The following is a 19,776-nucleotide window of genomic DNA, read 5'->3' as shown; positions in this document are numbered from 1 at the left end:
AATGTTGTCACAGATATACAGACAATGTTGCATTGGAGCTAGAGTGCACCAGTGAATCTAGCCTAGTTAGGAGAAACACTTTCTAACAGAGTAAAAAGAGATTAATTCTGATCTGGGACCTCTCCCCATCTGCCTCCTGCAAGCCTTCCCTGGCTCCCTCCACCAGGTCCAGGGACCCACTCCCCATCAACCCTCCCTATCCCCTGCATCCTTCCCCGGCCTCCTCTTCCTCCACCCCCTGGGGCTGGGGACCCCCTCAACCCTTTCCCTGGAGCCACTTAGCTCAACCACAACAGGACCTGGGCACTCCAATCAGGCCCCCCAACACTTTGCTCCCTCAACTCATCCCAGCCCACACCCCCTACCTGGCTCCCAGCAACCTCTGCACCTGCCAGTCCACCCCCTTTCTGGATGAGCTACTCGCTATTGAAGCAGCAGCCCCAATGCGAGTCCAAGGTGGCAGCCGGGACAGGGGCTTGGGGCTGCCTGAGTAGCAGGGCCAATGGGGCTGGGCACCAACATGTAGCCGTGCAGATTGCTGTGCTTGTGGCCAAAGCCTGGCAGTGCCACTTGGCGCAGCCCCAAGCCACTCAGTGCCTCAGCAGCAGCTGTGATCTTACCCATGCCAGGGAGGGAGTGCTTACCCTGAAGCCTGGCAGGGGACCACTTTCTGATCCTCTGAGCCCTGGCTCGCTATAGGTAGACTGTGGTGTAACTACAACAGTAGAGCAGCCTCTGCTGGTTGAGCCCCCATAACATCATGGACCTAGAGTTACCACCTGGCTGGTATTTGAACAGGCTGGCTGGTTTTTTTTATGGATTTGCTAGTTGCCAGAAAATTAATTTAATCTGCAGGGGTTTTTTACGTGGATCTAAAGCTTGTGGTATAATTAGAGTTGTTTTTGCAAACTATTGTGGCTTCATTGGGAAGGACTTCCTCTTTGAAGAGTTTGCTGTAAGGGCTTTACTGAACCACTGTCCACAGAGCATTGCGTGCCTACTTGGTGAGTAAAGCAACAATTCTATCATGAGGTCTGCATTTGTGGGCCTGTATGCTTGGATGGAGCCCAAGTGAAATCATTGGAGCTGTATAACGTCACAGACCTGTACAGGCCTTATTGCAGGATAAAGGCCTAGAGAAATCTGACATTCTGAAATCATGCTTCCACAATCTTGTTGAACTATGAATGAAAAATATCTTATGATCTGTTATAGGAGACTGTGGTTACCAATCACATCATTTTATCAGGAACTTCTGATTGTTGAGGAAGTGGTGGTTGAGGCTGTACAACAAAGAGAGTAAGTGTTCTTGTTCTACAGAAATGGTAGACTGTTCTGATATAAATTACCAGCCAAGTTACTAGTGCAAACAAGGCCTTGAATAGTATCGATGTTTAACAGCACTGATTTGGTTTTAACCCCTCAACTTAACTTATAGGCAGTTGAAAAAGAAGTACTTAGTTCTGGAAATGTCCAAGGCAAATCAAACTCTTCAATTCTGCCTTCAATTTAAAATGTAGAATCTTCATGCATTAGTGTATAACTGTATTTCCAGATTCTCATTTGAAACATCCTCTGGTTATAAAGCAACTAGTTTTGAAGGGTTCCATCCACTTGTTGGACCCTAAAATCAGGTCATTCTGATTCCTGTTCTGCTTCTCTGCCTCCTCTTCAAATCCAAAATTACTTTCAACAGCTGGAGAAGGAAGGCAATACTTTATATAGTCTGAAAGCCATTGGGAATCTTGGCCTCTGGATGGAGTAGGGCATTGGTTTGTGGGTGTCTACCAGACTGGAAGGAGGTGTGTGAGTTGTGGTGGTTGTGGGTATCTTTTTGTTTGTATTTTTTTTTTAATTTGGTTTGCTAGCATGATCTCTTCTGATATATTTATTGTTAATTGTTGATTATGTGGATCCTCTTGGTGGTCCCAAAAATTAAATGAGAGATGACAGACAGTAAGCTCTCTAGAGCAGCACCTCTAAAGCCCTGTGTGCACAACATGGCACAGCATAAATGGGGACTATGATTTGCAGAGGCCCACCTTAAAAGTCAACAGTTGCCACACACTGGCCTCTGTGATACCACCCTGGCACCAGGAAGGATGATCTCATGTTAAGGCACTGGACTGTGACTTGGGAGGTCTCCATTCAATTCAAGACCCACAGAGTTCTCTGTGGCCTTGGGCAAATCACTTAATCTTTCTGCTTCGGTTCCCCGTCTGTAAAATGGGGTTAATGTTTCCTTTGCCTTGTCTACTTTGATTGCAAGCTCTTCAGGGCAGCAGCCTTCGTTTAAGTATTTGTATGGCACTCAGTGCAATGGCTCCCTGATCTTGGTTGGGGCCTTAGGTATTAGTATAGTACAAATAATGTAAATCAGGAATAACTCCAGGGAAGCCAATGGAGTTGCAGTGCTATCAAATAGGTGTGAGAGTAACTGAGGCTACTGTCCATAAAGTATTACAGAATACAATGTTAAGTAGCTACAATGTAAGGAAAGTGCACAGTCCTGGCTCTCACTCTTTTGAGATACTGTAAACAGAGAAAATGCAAAGGGAAACTAAAATGACACAGGGATTAGAAAGAAACATTTTAAATACATTTTTACTATTTTCCTACATCTTTTCCTTCCTTCCACTAGCTCTACATTCAGCCTTTTATTTTTTGAAGACATGGCACAGCTACGCTGGTGGATTTCACCTATTTGTGCTTCCTCCTTTTTAAGGTTACAGCCTTCCTAGTTTCCTAGGACAGAGCATCAGCACTTGTTAATAAGGGGAGAGGGCCAAATTCTAATTAGGCATAATTACACTGAGTGCCACTTATTTGAAAAAAGAGGAGAGAAACTGATATAAACCCACACAGATGGCTATGTAGGAGCCGCACTGTTATTGGTTGGGAAAACGTAAATGATCAAAATATGCTATTTTCAGTGATGCAGTTCATAACTGCCCCTTGCAGCATTTGTTCTCTGTCTTCAGGAAGGGCTTTATTTCTGATTTTTTCCTGCCACTGCCTCCCCTTCCTCCCCAAAGACCACCACCTGGGCAGCAATCTGGAGACAGTACTCCAGTGTGTAACTTCCGACATGCTACTGGGTTTTGTTGCCCTTGACTCACTGGCTCCATCAGCTCATAATTTTCAAGTAGTCTACCTCTCTTGCAAAATAACACATGAAGTAGCAACTGTGGCAATCCTAGTGTAGCCAGGGCTCAGGTGTCTCTACCACCATATCATCTAAACCAGCTCAGAGAAAGTCCATGGGACACTGTGGTAAAAACCCTGGCAGCTGGTTCACGCTAGCACTTTTGCCATATTGTCTCCTTGGTTCCTCTAGAGGAACCATCACATGGTTTCTCATTGCTTAAATCCATGGGTGTTCATGGAGTTCTGTTGAAATGCACTACCAACAGCATCTTCTTCTTGATGATCTTTTCAAGACCAAAAACTTCTGATGCTTAACAGGTATCTTGTGGTTGTATAAACTTTACTGATAAGCCTGAATTTCATTAAACTTAAAATGGGGGAGAGTTCTGAATTACCTTTCTCTAAAGGTAAAAAAAAATTGTGTCTGGAACATTCTCATTTAATGGCTTTAAGAATGTGTGAAAGAACACAAGAATGAGTTTACCTTACAAATTGACTTATTTAATGGAAGGTTTGTATAACTTCTAGGGGCAGTGATTTTTTTGAATGTGTAAAGTATTTGGTGAGCCCTCTGAGAAAGAGTCCTACCTTGCAATATTTTGCAAGGTATTTAATATTTTGCAAGGTACCTATATTTCATTTCTTCTGAAAGTACATTGGCACAATAGTTTATAGGCCTTTCTTTTATTTTTAAAGCACTGAAAACCTGCAGAAGTTGATTTGTTCAGTTCACGTTGCCAAAAAAACAACAGTTGATAACTAAAATTGTTTCTTTTATGGTTTAATAGCACAGCATCTTTGAAAACGATGGGCAATTAAGGATACATATTACTGCTGCCCCTTTGGCCCAATCAGTCAGCTACCACTCAGGGCCTTGCAGGGTTTTTTCCATTATGAAAAATCAATGAGTCACATTCTTGTTTATTTATAAGAATGTACCTAGTCCTGTTTCCCTGAACCCAGTAGAAACAAACAGGCAGTTTCCTTGCTCAGAAAGCTCACTGGTGACGCAGACGTGGGGATACGTGCTCAAGAAACTCTGTCCTTTTGCTTCTTCTCAGGGTCACACTCACAACCTCTCCTTGCAACTTTTTGCCACTAATGCAGGTGTGCTGCACAGCTACTACCCTAGCATCTGCCTTTACCCTCAGCCCACACAGCTTAGCTCTGAGCTGCCAGAGCTCAGCTCTCTGGGGGAATGTCTACTCTGCAGCTGGGAACAAGCCTCCCAGCCTGGGTTAGACAGACTTATGCTAGCATTCTAAAAAAAACTGTGTGGACATTGCAGCACTGGCAGCAGCTCGGGTTAGCCACCTGAGCTCACACCCAGGGGCTAGCAGGTGCATGGAGCATAGCTCAGTGGTAGCGCATTTGACTACAGTTCAAGTGGTCCCTGGTTCAAATCCAGGTACTCCCTTTGGAGCTGTATTAATGAAAATACAGATTTGGGGGTTAGACTACATGACCCTTGCAGTCCCTATGATTCAAAGCCCTGCTAACACAAATCTCTCCTCCAGACTGGGAGTCTTGCTTCCAGCTGCAGTGTAGACATAGAGTCAGTTACAAAAAGAGTCTCAATTGCTCCTTCCATGGAGTCTGAAAGAGTGCTTGCCACACTCCTTGACTTTAAGGAGGTCCATGATTGTCTTTGGCACAAAGACTCATCTGAGGATAGCCATCAACACCTTAAAACGGAACACTACCACCTACCATGATATCATCAAAATGTGCAGTATCCTCTACCAGCCTTAAAAGCTGGCTACAGCATTAGTCAGCATCAGGTAAACAGGTACATAACCATATGCAGTTTACTGCACAACACAACATGATCTATCAATGGATCCATGATGACACTGCAATTTAGAAGCAAAATGCAACAATGGCCATGCCCCAAATGGCTTCTTCGGTGCGGGAAGGTCCTTCACCACTCTTCAGGATAGGTTTGTAGAATGCAGGCTCATTCTGTTGATTCCAGAGAAGGAGCCTAGGCAAGATGAGCTGTGTGATGGCAGATCACGTGTGACATGGGAATGCTTTACAGATGTCACTAGTTCCATGCTGCTCTTTGTACCCTGAAGTAAAGGTGTGTGGAGGAGAACAATAAATAATATACTCACAGAAAAACAAAATTCTAAATTCTGGATTTATTTTTTTAAGTCCAGAAAGGGGAAGCTGTTATGAAACAGGACCAAAACACCCTGAAGTGTTTTTCACCTTCAGAAAAGAGAAGCCAGGTGATGGAAAAAAACACCATACCAAATCTTCTTCCTCATGACAACAAATGTCATCTTATCCCCAATTTTGCCCTTTCAATATCTTTGCTAATAAACCTGTTGTACTGAATGGCTGCTATGGTAACATTGTGCTGACAAGACAGTAGTTATGACTGCAAAGTTACATTCATTCTAAGATCCTTACCCTCCAAAGACCTAAGAATGTGTCACAGGGTGATACTGGCCTTTTAAGAGGGAGTAGGGCTAGTGCACCTGTGCCTCGTTAGCGGTCTCCAAATTGCTTTAAAGAAGGGCACCTGTGCCTAGAGGTGAGAGAGACCTGATGAGAGGGAGCTTGGGTGATTTAGATAAGGGGCAGCAGACATGGGGCTTTCTCTGCTTGTCTGGTGACAGAGGGACTTCTTGAGTCAGAGCTCCCAGGGTATGTCTAGATTGCAATTAAAAACCCTTGGGCTTACAGAGCTTGGGCTAAAGGGCATTTAATTGTGGTGTAGATGCCCAGGCTTGGGCTGGAGTCTGGACTCCAGCACCCAGCAATGTGGGAGGGTCCCTGAACTCAGGCTCCAGCCTGAGCCAGAATGTCTACACCACAATTAAACAGCTCTTGTGCCTGAGTCCTGCAAGTCTGAGTCAGCTGTCATGAGCCAGATGTGGGTGTTTAATTGCAGTGTAGACATACCTCCTCCAGCTGTCTCTTCTCTGGAGGTATCTAATGAAGGCTGTAAGGAGCACAGAGAGGGGGAATTACCAGGAAGGTAGTGGAGGGGCTGGCCTGCTGACCTTCCTGAGCCAGCAAGCTATGGCTAGAGAAGGCAAGAGAGGGCTGAATGAAGCAGAGGGAGATGCCTGCTTGCTCTCAGAGACAGAGAGCTGAAGCTGGGGGGCCAGAAAGGGTTGAAGGCTTGGAGAAAGATGTGGTGAGGGTCACTGGGGTGGCCCTGGAGAGCTGGACTATGGTGATGTACTGTTGGGACTATGCTTGTGGGAGTTGGTTGCATGGGACTTATTGTAATACATTATCTCTGTGAGGGCTATATTTATATTCAGAGACTGTTTGGACTTTTACTGGGGACTCTGATGAAGGGGAAATCAAGGCAGGCACACCAGTCTTGCTGCAACCTGCTGGCAGAGCCACTGCAGTTGGGGGTGACCTATGACAATGTGCTTAACTCTACACACTGGAAGTGTGTGACCCTCTCCTCTTTGATTTTCATGTGACTACTCACAGTGCCTGGTTAAGCACACATGTATGCTGCAGAAGCAGGCTCTAAGCCACCATTTCCACTCCTACCTCCCTGCAGCTGAATTGGTACAGGGCTAATGGTAGAGCTGGGCAAAATTTTTCAGCCAAAATTTTGTCTACCTGAACTTGCATTTTTAGGCCAAGCAAAACATTTTGTGATGATTTCAGCAAACTGTTTTGGTGGGGAGAGAAAGGTTGGAGATGTCAAAATGGTTCACTTTGACATCTTTGAAACAAAACATTTGAATTCTTCAGGCTACATTCACAAAGCGACTTAGGCACCTACCGCCATTCACAAGACCCCACTGAGGTGATGGGGATGCCCCCTTATGGCCTACAGCCCAATGGTTACAGCACTCACCTGGCATATGGGAGACCTAGGAGCAGGGACTTGAGCCAAGGTCACCCACATCCCTGGTGAGTGCTCTCACCACCAAGTTATTGGCTATTCTGGATGGGGGGTGTCTGTGAATCTCTCCTGTAGAAGCTGTTTTGCTTTGTTTTGGGAATGACACCGATGGCGCCTTGTGAATCTAGCTCTTCTTCCCCAAATGTTTCATTTGATTCGAAGGGCTGGTCTACTCGGAGACTTAGCGCGTGGCAAGCCAGGTTGTGAACGAACAGCGCACTAGCCTAGCCACGTGGCCAGCTGCCGCGCAACAGGCAAATGTGCTGTCCATTCACACCCTGGCTTGCCACGCAGTTCGTCTCCTTGTAGACATGCCCTACGTTTAATTTTTTATCATTTACCAGAAATTTTGAAAAATGTTGGTGATATGAAACAACTTTTGTTTGTTTGTTTTTTTTGGCACTGCCAGTGATCTGAAAAATCAGTTACTTGCCCAACACCAGTTGGTAAAAATCCATAGTGTTGGCAAAGCAACAGAACACAACTAAGCTCCTACGTTAAACTGGTGACCTATGCGTGATGTGTTCACAAATGAACCCCATTCAACAGCAGATTTTGCTTTAAGAGGCAGGGTAAGATTCAAGAGCACCTGCGGTTCTTAAACCTGTGAAATGTTGATTAGAGGGAGCTGAAGTCCAACTAACTTCCGGTGTGACTCTGGCTCTTGAATGATGGCCTTTTCTGAAAATGTTACCTACACTCAGATTCTGCTATTATGTACAAAATCTTTTTAATATAAAGAGCTGTTTCAGATCAGCAATGCAGATGACAGCTTGCAGATTTGAAACCGTATTGTCCTCTGTATGCTTTCACATCTTCACTAGTGGTTTTTATCTTTACCCAATTCCTTTAAGAGGCTTTGTACTGACTACTTGCAGTGTTGTAGCTATGTTGGTCCCAGAATATTATTCTATTGTATTTATATGTTGGTCCCAGACAGACAAGGTGGGTGAGGTAATGTCTTTAATTGGACCAACTTCTGTTGGTGAGAGAGACAAGCTTTCTAACTTATACAGAGCTCTTCTTTGGGTCTGGGAAAGGTTCTTAGAGGGTCACAGCTAAACACAAGGTGGAACAGATTGTTTAGTCTAAGGAATTAACATGTTGCAAGAGACCATTCAAGGTTAAATGGGCAGTTAACAACTCTGTAGTCATAGGACAAAGGAGGGTTAGTGGGTGATAGATCATTGTAATGAGCCATAAATCCAGTGTTTTTATTCAGGCCATGACCTTTAGCGTCTAGCAAAGTTATGAATTTAAGCTTCCCAGGCTCATCTCTTGAAGATGTTGTGCAGGTTTCCTTTGAGGACGAGAAGTCAGATACAGAGTGATCATTTTTTTTGAAAAGTGCTCACCCATGAGGCATATGGTGTGTTTCTTATAATTTTTCTATGTAAGTTCATTTGAGAGTGCAATGATTGTCTCGTTTCACCCACACTGAGGCATATGGTGCAACTATTTAGTCTTAACATCTTATGCTAAACAATCAGCACCACCTTGTATTTAGCTGTGACAACTCTGAGTATGTTTCCTAGATCTCAAGAAGAGCTCTGTGTAGCTTGAAAGCTTGTCTCTCTCACTGACGGAAGTTGGTCCAATAAAACATATTACCTCAGTCTCTTGGTACTGACTGAACTTCAGCCTAGTTATAGCTTTTTTTTTTTTTTAATCATGATGTTTTTATTAAATTGATGTGCTTTTCAGATGCTCTTCTGAGTGGAGACTAAACCTTTGTTTGCCTCTAAACTTTGAGTTTTTCACTTCAATAGCCATCCAACAACAACAAAAAAAAGCAGAACACTTGACAGATATTAAAGTCTGCGGGTATGTCTCTGAAGTAGGTAAGTGTTAACCTTATTTTACACATGGGGGGTGGGAGCGGGGCAGGGATTGAGGCATGGAGAAGTTCTTACACTTCCAAAGGTATTTAGACACCTGAAGATGCAGATAAGGACCTAGGCACCTAGTGGATTTTTTTTTTAAAGGGCCTAACTATCATTTACGTCAAACAATTTGGGGTTGGAAAATCTACGTGGGCGGTGGTCATCATGCAGGTGTGCAAGACAAATAAGCATATTCTCCTGCACAGGCTTGTCATGCTGGGCAACGTCCAGGAAATAACAGATGGATTTGGTGACAAGGGCTCCTAATTGTGATGGGGTGATAAATGGGGGACACATCTTGATTCTGGCTGTTCCTTCCTCCTGCCTTGTTTCTGAATATGTAAAAAGAAAGGGGTACTTCTCCTTGGTTCTCCATGCACGTGTTTAGTGGATAACTTAGTGACACTATTGTTGGCCAGCCGGGGAAGTTCCATGATGCTTGTATCTGTAGGAATACAGGACTTTTTGGTAAGTTGAAAGTAAGGACATTTTCCTGAGGTGCCCTATTGACATTAATGGGGTTGCAAATAGGGTTGCAATGCCGGTTGTGATTCCCACCCCCCTTCCCCAGGGACCCAGTCTGCCCTTTGCTTTCTCTGCTAATGAAGCCACATTCCTGGCACTTGGACAGAAGTGAGGAAAGATTTAACTATTGCCTGAGCAGATGCAGGATGGTTGTGGAGTGTGCATTTGGAAGACTGAAGGGTGGGTGGAGATTTCTGATGACAAGCTCGATCTCAGTGATGGAGATATTCCGTGGTTGCATGCTATGTATTGTATATCATCTGACAGGCCCAGGGGAAATGCTACTGGCTGGGTAGCAGGACGAAGTTAGGCAGGCACTGTAGTGCTTCAGTGTAGACACTATCTCTGCCAACAGGAGGGATTCTCCTATCGGCATAGGTAATCCACCTCCCTGAGAGGCTGGATCGATGGAAGAATTCTTCAGTCAACCTAGCGCTGTCTACACAGGGACTTAAGTTGGCTTAAGTATGCTACTCGGGGGGGCGGGGTGGAATTTTCACACCTCTGTCTGAAACAGTTAAGTCAACCTAATTTTCTAGTCTTTTTCTCCTCATGCATACACCCCTGCTAGAGCTGTCCCTTTGGTCTGGCTAATCGGGGTGACTGCTCTGGGCCCCATGCTTTGGGGGGGCCCGAGCTTCAGTGCGCATGTGTCGTGCAGGGGGCACTAGGCCGGCCCAGGACGGTGGGGTTAGGGGTGCCTGGGGGGATAGGCCAGCCCAGGGGGTGGGGTTAGGGGTTTGAGGGGCCAGGCCGGCGCGGGGGAGGAGGGGCTGACACCAGCAGCGGGGATCAGTTCTGCACTCCCTGGCAGGAAGTGCGTGTTGTTTCTTTTTCTTGCTCGCCTGCTGCTGCACCAGCTGCCAGCATCCTAGCGCCGCTGGAACACGCCAGTGCCAGGCTGACCTCATCCATTGCCCTTCTGCCCCGGGGGCCCCTTACAGGCTGATTTGTCCGAGGCCCTGCACCCTGTTAGGGATGGCCCTGATTCCTGCCATTCCTGAGTCTTGTGGGCTCTGGGCTGAATGGTCTGGACCAGTTTAGAAAACACGTCTTCCCTTGCCAGTTTCCTCCTTATCATGCTGAGTTAGTCAGCCTGTGCAGAAGGGATGTGCCTCCAGGATACCCCAACCAAGGTCAAGGATAGACCGAGTCATTGTTAGGTGTTTGTGTAGGGAATAACTGCTATAATTCTGTTTTCCCATCTTGGTCCTTTCTTTGTTTTAAAGGCTTACAGTGACCATTGTTTCCTGGTACACCATATATTCGCCATGCTGTATGTTTAACCCCTTTAGCCATAAGGGTGGGGGTTGGGAGTGGAGGGCGGGGGTAACTTTCAGGGTGGTATAGTAGAGATTGCTAAATTCTAGGCAGCCATGATCTTTGAGGATATATCCCTTTATGAGCGTCTCAAGGGCCACAGCAGGGTGCTGCTGGAGAGGATGGGTGGTCAACCAGAGCCCTACACTACCAGATGCTTCACAGGTATGATCCACCAATCAGTTCGTACAAAGTGGCATGGGAAGGTGCCCTACTGTGGTGGGAAAAACCAGGCAGCTCTCCCTAGAAACGTTTGGGCAAAGATTAAATGCTATTTGCTGGAAAAGGCCTGTGAAACAGTACCACAAGAGTGCAGAGCTGTGCATGCTAATGCCTTCTCCACGAGCAGCCAAGGGTTCCTGCATCCGACCGTTAGGGATGCGAGGCAAGTCATGAGTTTACCACATACGGCTGCTTCTTTCCTGACTCTAACCCCAGTTTGCAAGTAATGCATTCTTGCTTTTTGGGTCTCAGAAAGCTGCATGAAATCATTCCAACACAAGTGCTGTAGAAGAACGTATTGGGAATGTGGGCTGGAATCCGTGCAAGTGCTTAGCTTCTGTTTCGCAGAACTATGTATTTAGGAATGCTTCTTAGCTGGTTTCTGGCTTTTGGGGGTACTGCCGCTTGATGCTTTTTAAAATAAAGGGGCTAGTCCCTGGAAGCAGTCGACTGCCATTTTGAGAAGTTGGTGATGTTTCAGGGGCCCTAGGGTAAACAAACAAAATGACCTGCATTAATGGGCCAGTCCTACTAAGTGACACCTATCTGAGTCCCCTTCCTTAGTGATGAATTGGCTTTGTGGGTCCAGCTCGGTCTGTCTGGCAGGGTCTGTAGATCTGTCTGGCAGAGGCTGTGGGTCTGTTAGTCAGTCTGGCAGAGTCCATGTCCCTGCTATCAGTCATCTCCTCCTCAGCTGCCATTTCAAGCGGGAGTGCCCATTGTTCTTGGCAGGAAGTTATGGGTCCTGTCTCAGTAGGACATAGAGCTGTTTGTAATGTGGATGGTCCTGGGAGCAGCATCAGCCTTGGGGCTGTTCTCGGTCTTCTGGACACCTTCTGCAGCTCCTTCCCCTGTGTCTGGCATTGGCCCATGTCTCTGTACCCCAGAGACAAGGGTAGATTGCTAGGTCAAAGTGCCTTGGTTTGGTTTGCACAAAGACACCGGTTTCCTTGTCATTTAATTACATGAAGTTTTATATTTATTCTCTTCCTAACCTGAGATAATACTATCTAATACATATGTATGTTTCTGCTTAGAGGCTAAGTTTCTAATGCATAATCTCAAAATAAAGACTGGAGCACACATTTAAGTACTCAAGTTGACCTAATACCAGCTTTACCACCCAAATAACTACATTGACCTCAAGGGTGTGACTCCTGATTTACAGTAGTGTAGTTAAGAGGAGAATTAGGCCACAACTTTATTTCTGGAGGAGTTTTTGTTTGTTTGTTTTTTCCAGAAGATGTTAGTTAAGCATGCACCTGAAGGCTAAGGCATGCAAAACTGCATGTGCACAATTAGAATTATTCTTAGTTCTTTTAGCTAGGTAAAATTACTCTCATGAAAATAATTCTGAGCATTGCATTTGAAGTCTTCCCTATGCACAGCCCTCTCAGCTGAATAAGTGGCTGATGCTAAGGGCTTGTCTGAAGACAAAAGCTGTACCATTTTAGCTATTCCTGCATAGTGAAAGAAGCATAGCCCCCTTGATGTATAAGCAGCTATACATCTGTAAGGAATCTTTATACCAATATAACTGTGTTCACACCAGTGGGTTGTACTGGTATAATTCTTTCGGGTTTAAAAAAAAACACCCTACCCAATATAGCTGTACTGGCACAAAATCTGTGTGCAGACTTGGCCTAGGTCGTGGAGATCTGAATATGAATTTTCTTAGACCTTGTCTACATCCAAACTTGCACTGGTGTAACCAAATAATTTAAAAAAAAAACAAAAACCCACTTTTAAATGAGTGCAGTTTTATGTGTAGATTATTTACAGTGCATATTGCCTCCAGTCTAGACCATCTGTCTATGGTAAGGTGACATGGATGAGAAGAGATTAAAACATTTATCAAACTGCAAGAGCAGTTACAGGGTGATGAAGATAAACAATCAAATTAAAGGTATGAAACAGCTACTGCTAGACTGTACATTGTATGCATCTCTTGTACTAGATAAAGAAAAAGTCTATTGTGTTATTTCATGTGTACATCCAAGCAACTTTTCCTTTCATTACTAATAACTTATTTGGTCACTTGCTTTATGTTGGATTTTGGTTTTGTAGCAAAAGTAGCGCATATATGTCTGCAGGCAAGAGGGGGGGCCCAGTAGGGAATGGGGAAAGGAGGACAAGCCACAAAACAAAAGCACTTAACACCTTTATGTCAGGGGATCTCAAAATTGCTTTACAAATGAATGTCTACACTTTCAAACTTACAGCAGCACAGCTGTACGATGGCTCATGTAGCCACGTTATGCCAATGGGAGAGAGCTCTCCCATCTCCATAATAAAACCAGCCCAACAAGCGGTGGTAGCTGTGTTGGCAAGAAAGCATCTCCCACGAACATAGCACCATGCACACAAGCACTTATGCTGGCAAAACTTATGTCGCTCAGGGGTGGGTTTTTTCACGCCTCTGAGTGACACACATTTTGCCAACAAAAGTGCTGTTGTAGACTAAGCCTCCCAGAATCTCTGAGATATTACAGATGGAGAACATGAGGCACAGAAGAGTGATTTACACAAAAGTTGTTTCATACATGCTGTCACTGGTAGAGATGAGAAAAGAACCCAGGAGTCCTGATGCTCATCCCTCTGCCTTAAATAGTAGACTGCCTCTCCTAGGTATAATACTATTAGACTGGGTGGGATTTTGAGCTTCTTTTCTGAGCACTAGATATGGGTGGAAAGTGGGTTCTTTGCTGAAAATTTTGACTTTTTGACCAAAACTCCTTTCTGGTTTTTGGTCAAAAAAACTGAAAAGTCCTGTCTCCTCCCTCTGACTCCCTAAATGAAAAGTTTAAAAGGAAAGCAGACACTTTCTGTGAAAACTTTAATGTAATCAAAAACTAAGTTTGGGTTTTGACAGAAACATTTCAGCCAGCCCTACTGAGTACAAGTATCCTCACATAAGTGTTCACTTTCAGTCCCTGTTCATCATTATTTAGGATTGAGTTGCCAAACTAATATGTGTCCCTGCATATACTTGTAACTCCACTGGCTTAAATGAGTTTACAGCAGCTGCTCATTTGCTCCTGAAGGTTTTAAAACAAACAAAAAACCCACACAGCAGGCAGTCTAAAGGCTGTTTAAAGTCTAAAAATGCCTATAATTGTGTCTTGTAAGTGGATGGTGGCTTTTATACAACCACATTATTATTACATATCGTGCATTGTACTGCAAATCTTTACATGTAAATTAATCAACATCTTTAACACATAGTTCGTGTAGTTTTGACATTGTGAATGAAACCGCTAGAAGAAAATGCAGGGTTTATTTTAAAACATCTTCATATATTAATGAAAGTCCTATTTCCTCATTTGTGACATTACCAGAAGGTATCTTGAAGGAAAAAATGAAGTTCAGAGCATAACAATATAACCACTGAGAACAGCAAATATAGGAAAAAGCAGAAGTTTTTTTTTAATTAACAGCTGAAGCTAATGTTACCACCTGTGTACAATTAAAACAATATTCCTAAATGTGCAACCATGGTAGGAATTATTCTAACTAGAACAATGTATTTTGTTCTCTTCATATGTGTCCTAATGGCAAAAATTAGGGAAATTTCTACCTTTGGAGCCAAATTCGGTTTGGTTATATGGGTATAAATCCTGAGTAATTTGAAGGTATTTAGGTGCCTAAGGATGCAATAGGCACCTTGTGGGATTTTCAGAAGTGCCTAGGTGCCTAACTACCATTTTATTAAGTAGCAAGTACCTGTGCCTCTAACCAAAGATTGCCTTTCAGAAGGAAAGTGAGAAGCTGGTTTGTGATGTCTTGGGTTTTCAGTGCTGCTTGCTTGATGTTTGTGAGGATAGAGCAGGAAACAAGTTAGTTTTCATCAAGCACTATTTCTTGTGAATTATTTGGTCACGGGTTTATGATCTGCTCTAAGGCTTTATTTAAATGTTTTTACAATGATATTGTCTGTCTTCTCTCTGAAGTCCCCAGGCCCATCCCAGTCATCACCTAGTTTATTTTCCAAATCCTATTTCTGTGTATGCCAGGGGTGCACAAGTTTCTGGGTGTCTCATAGAGGGAGCCGAGAAGCCTTGTTGATATCCTAAGGAGGGTTAATGAGGGTGAAGTAGTTCGCTCCTCCAGAACTGCTAACCGGAATCCAAGGTAGGGAGTTCTGAGGAAGCTTAGGAGCTACTCTGGAGAGCTGATACTTTTTGGGTTTGTATATTTTAGTTTATTGCTTGTAAAACAGCATAGCAGGAGAACGGCTAGAGGCTATTGCCAACCTTGTGTCAATTTGGGTTTCAGGCCCTCCTGAAATGGCTAATATGTCAGCAGCATGCCCAGAAAGCAGGCCAACAGCAGTTTCAGCAGGCCCAGATAACAGCACAACAGCAGCAAGAGCAGTTCCAGAAGCTATTATTTCAGGGGCACATCACCATGGACTAGGTGGCTACTTCAAGCAACAGTTCCACTCCACCCTGTCTAGGTTCAGAGGCCTATCTGATCAAGTTTGAGTGAGTGGCTACCATAGCCCAGTGAGTGTCACGACCAGGTCTTGGGTGGTCAATCAGACCTAGTGGTCTGAGTGGGAGTCGGGCCAATTCGGGTACCAGAAGATCAGAGTCTGAGACAGGCCAGAGGGCAAACCAGGAGTCAGGCATCAGCAGGCAGGCAGGGCCAGGTACTGGGAAGTCCGAGTCTCAGACAGGCCAGAGGGTAAATCAAGAGTCAGGTTTGGGCAGGGCCGCAGGGTCAGAAGTTGGAGTCTGGGATCTCTCATGCTCAGGGTCTGAAGCAAAGCAGACTGAATTGTTGCTCATACAACTCCCTGTCATGGCTTCCTGGCTTAAGTACTAGTGCCAGCCAATCAGTGGGCTGCGAGGAGCTGCCACTCAGGTCCTGCTGCGTGGTACTTCCTGCTGGTCCCAGCTTCACAAGGTCCTCTGGCAGGATTCTAGCATAACCTTCCTGGGGTGATGTGGAGGGGTCAGTGGTCTAACACCCCCTAGGATTCCCACTTCTAGTCCTGCAGGTTCTTACAGGGGGTCACTGAGCCATAGGCCCCCTGAGTGGTGAGACCAATGCTGCCGACAGGGAATATGCCAATGACTGCTGGTATTATTGTTTAGGGTATACCCTGAGAGTTACTGGTACAAATTCCTCTCAGAACTGTGACCTCCCAACACCAGCAAATAGGTCAGTGTCTGAGGTGTGCATCAGGGCAGAATTTTGCCCTTTAATTTTAGGTCTTAATCAAAATCAGGAGTTGTAAGTTTCAAACATTCATCTTTCATGTATTTATTGACTTCCATTTCATTTGAATGATACCAGTAAAAGATCCCAGTTTCATAACCATTTAAAAAGAAAAATCACCTTGCCCTTCCTATAAATCAGTGTAGCAGAAAAAACGAATGGTGGCATCACTCACAGAGGCAAGCAGGAATAAAAATGGTCATTTATAACAGATGTCTCAATTTTTGGATGCCCCACTTGAAAAGTCATAGACTTGATATTCAGAAATGCCAATCACCTGCTGTTCCCGTTGACTCAACTAAAGCTCTGGGTATTTAACACTTCTGGAAGAATCAGGCCGTAGGTATCCTAAGTTTGGTTCACCAGAACTGAAGCATACAAAATCAGAGGCCACTTTTGAGAAGTTGGTCTTAAAGCAATAAACTCTGGGCCAATTCCTACAGGTTGCCTTCTGAAGTCAATGGTCATAAGAGCTTCTTTTAAACATCAGCACAGAGGAAGTCATAGGCAGTGCACAAGTTTTACTGGTCGTACTTAGGAACTATGCTCCATGTTCTTGAGCACCATCCACTAGCACTTTGTCTATTAACTATTTACATATACACAGCCATAGAGCACTCCTGCAACAAATAGAACTACTTGTGTAAATAAGGAAAGCCCATAAATGATCCAGGAGATTTTTCTTTCAGATTTGCATTATTGTAAAAGTGGCAGATGGTGAGTCAAAGGGAACAACACAAGGAAGGACTCAATGGGGAAAAGATGGTTCTCAGTGGTAGCAGATGACAGAACAAGGAGTAATGGTCTCAAGTTGCAGTGGGGGAGGTTTAGGTTGGATATTAGGAAAAATGTTTTCACTAGGAGAGTGGTGAAACACTGGAATGTGTTACCTAGGGAGATGGTGGAATCTCCTTCCTTAGAAGTTTTTAAGGTCAGGCTTGACAAAGCCCTGGCTGGGATGATTTAGTTGGGGATCGGTCCTGCTTTGAGCAGGGGGTTGGACTAGATGACCTCCTGAGGTCCCTTCCAATCCTGATATTCTATGAAAAGTTCAGGAAAGGAAGGTAGAGAAGAGGGAAATAAAGAAACATCATGAGTCTGCTTCTGCTCCTATTGAAATCAGTGACTAAATTTCTGTTGACTTCAACGGGAGCTGGATCAACACCATTATATATTTTAGAATCACCTTTGTCTGGCTTGTCCTCGTCTGTCCCTCCACAAACACAAGTCGACGCCACACCATTCTGTTTTGTTGTGAGCATGTTCTTTCCATTTCTAGCCAAAAAGTTTTGTCATGGGATCAGCCCAGCGCGTTTTCGGTCTGCCCCGTGGTCGCTTATGGTCTCTGGGGATCCAGTCACTGATGCGGGTTGTCCACCTATTGTCTTGCCTGCAGACTACATGACCCGCCCAGCTCCGCTTTGCGTCGTACGTCACCTGCGCTACATCATTCACCTATGTACACCTTCTGATCTCCTCATTCGGTATGTGATCACAGAGTGATATCTTACACATTTGCCTTTCCATTGCTCTCTGGGTGACAGCAAATTTTTCTTCCTCTGCTTTCGTTGTTGACCAGCTTTCTGCTCTGTATATCATTGCTGGCAGAAGAGTGGAGTTAAACAGTGCTTTCCTTTTCTTCATGGGCAGTTCATCATCCGTTAGACGTCTTTATTTTGTTGAAACTTGCCCACCCTGCCTTTCGCCTCCTACAGCATTCCCCTTCGAATGAGTTGTCTCTGCTCAGCTGCTGACCCAGGTAAATATATTTTTCAACCTCCTCGACTTCTTTCCCGTTTACAGTGATGATTCCTTCTGCACAATGTTCATTCTGCATCCACTTTGTCTTCGACGTGTTCATTTCCAACCCAATATTATGCGAAAGTGTTTGCAGTTGCTGCAGTTTGTTCTCTTTTAGAATACTAATTTGAAAAATCCTCTCATTACTAATGTTAATCTATTTGTATTTTTTATCTATTTCTATACTGGCATTGGAAGTTTGCCTGGTTTTATAAGTTTTCTGCAGAATTGAATCGTGAAACAGGATCACGTGTTGGGTAAATATCTTTTCAGAACAGTGTAAAAACTGGATGGGTTCTGAAGTCCTGATAACTGTCCTTAAATATAGATACATCAGTGTGCACACAACTCTAGCTGGAATTATCCCAGGTAAAATATTCAGTTGTTGGCAGCTATAATGTGCAAACTGATTACCTTGCTTTTGAGACTTCGAATTTTAACTAATTAAGAAATGCAAAAATTGAAGTCTGTGCCTAATGTTCTATTAATGTAAAATTCCATTTGTGACCATATTCCAGCTCCTCAGGGTAAAGACATAAAATTTAAATCACGCCCCCACAGTAAAACAGAAGAAATTTCACTACTCCATTTGTGGCATGCACAGAAACTTAAAGGCTTAGATAAGAGAAGACCCTACTGGTCACAGAAAATATCATAAGAAGTCTGGTTCTTTGTGGGGGTTTCTACCAGTTGCTGTGACAGTGCCATTTGGGTTCACACATCCAAATGGGTGACTCCAACTATTACTTAAACTCATCTTCAGACGACTATGAAGAGTATGGGAACTTCAGTTATTTTAACTACTCTAGTAATGTGTGTGAAATGGATGACCTCCACACATTTGGTGCCCATCTCACCACCATTCTGTACTCTCTGGCTTTTGTTCTTAGCCTGCTAGGAAATAGTTTGGTGTTATGGATCCTAATGAAGTATGAAAACCTTGCGTCTTTAACAAACATCTTCATCATGAACCTTTGCATCTCTGACCTGGTCTTCTCTTGCATGCTGCCCTTCTGGATCGTATATCATTTGCATGGATGGATTTTTGGTGATTTCCTCTGCAAGGCTGTGAATACTGTTTTCTCCATCAGCTACTACAGTGGTATTATTTTTTTGACCACAATGACTATTCTCCGGTACTTGGCAGTGGTGAACCCCTTGTCAGCCTTGAGTACTCAGACACGCCAGCGTGGCATTCAGGTGAGCTTGGCCATTTGGGGTGCTAGCATGTTAGTTGTGGTTCCTGAGATGATTTTCACCCAAGTACAAATTGATCTGGATGATTTCAGGACCTGTGATTACACTGACTTACATTGGAAAAGGGTGGAAATTTATCAGCGAAATGTCTTCTTTCTCTTTTCCTTTGCTGTTATTGTATTTTGTTACATCAAGATACTACAAATTCTGCTCGGAACAAGATCTCACAGGAAGCACAGAACTGTGAGACTCATCTTTACCATTGTGGCAGCTTTTTTCCTGAGTTGGGCACCTTATAATATACTCTGTTTCCTGCAAACTTTGCCAGCTCATTACATCTTTCTGAACTGTGAGATCCAAAAGAACATTGCATATGCCTTCTACATCAGCCGCAAAATTGCCTTTTCCCACTGCTGCCTTAACCCTGTGCTCTATGTATTTGTTGGGGTCAAATTCAGAAGACATTTGATGCACCTGTGCAATCGCCTCTGGCCATTCAACAATGGGAAAAGCTCCAGCCCCAGGATTTATTCTCATGGCAAATTCCACTATGAAGATAATTCCATTTACTGA

General features: G+C 44.1%; 1 protein-coding gene across 1 annotated transcript; it reads left to right on the top strand.

The window, feature by feature from the left end:
• The first annotated feature begins 18,732 nt into the window (after nt 1-18,732).
• On the top strand, nt 18,733-19,776 carry XCR1 (X-C motif chemokine receptor 1). The gene has a single exon (XM_074943277.1). The coding sequence runs from the start codon at nt 18,733-18,735 to the stop codon at nt 19,774-19,776; it is 1,044 nt and encodes a 347-aa protein (XP_074799378.1).

Source organism: Natator depressus, chromosome 2 (assembly GCF_965152275.1).
Source record: "Natator depressus isolate rNatDep1 chromosome 2, rNatDep2.hap1, whole genome shotgun sequence".
Classification (NCBI taxonomy): domain Eukaryota; kingdom Metazoa; phylum Chordata; order Testudines; family Cheloniidae; genus Natator; species Natator depressus.
This window is presented reverse-complemented; position numbering and strand designations above follow the sequence as displayed.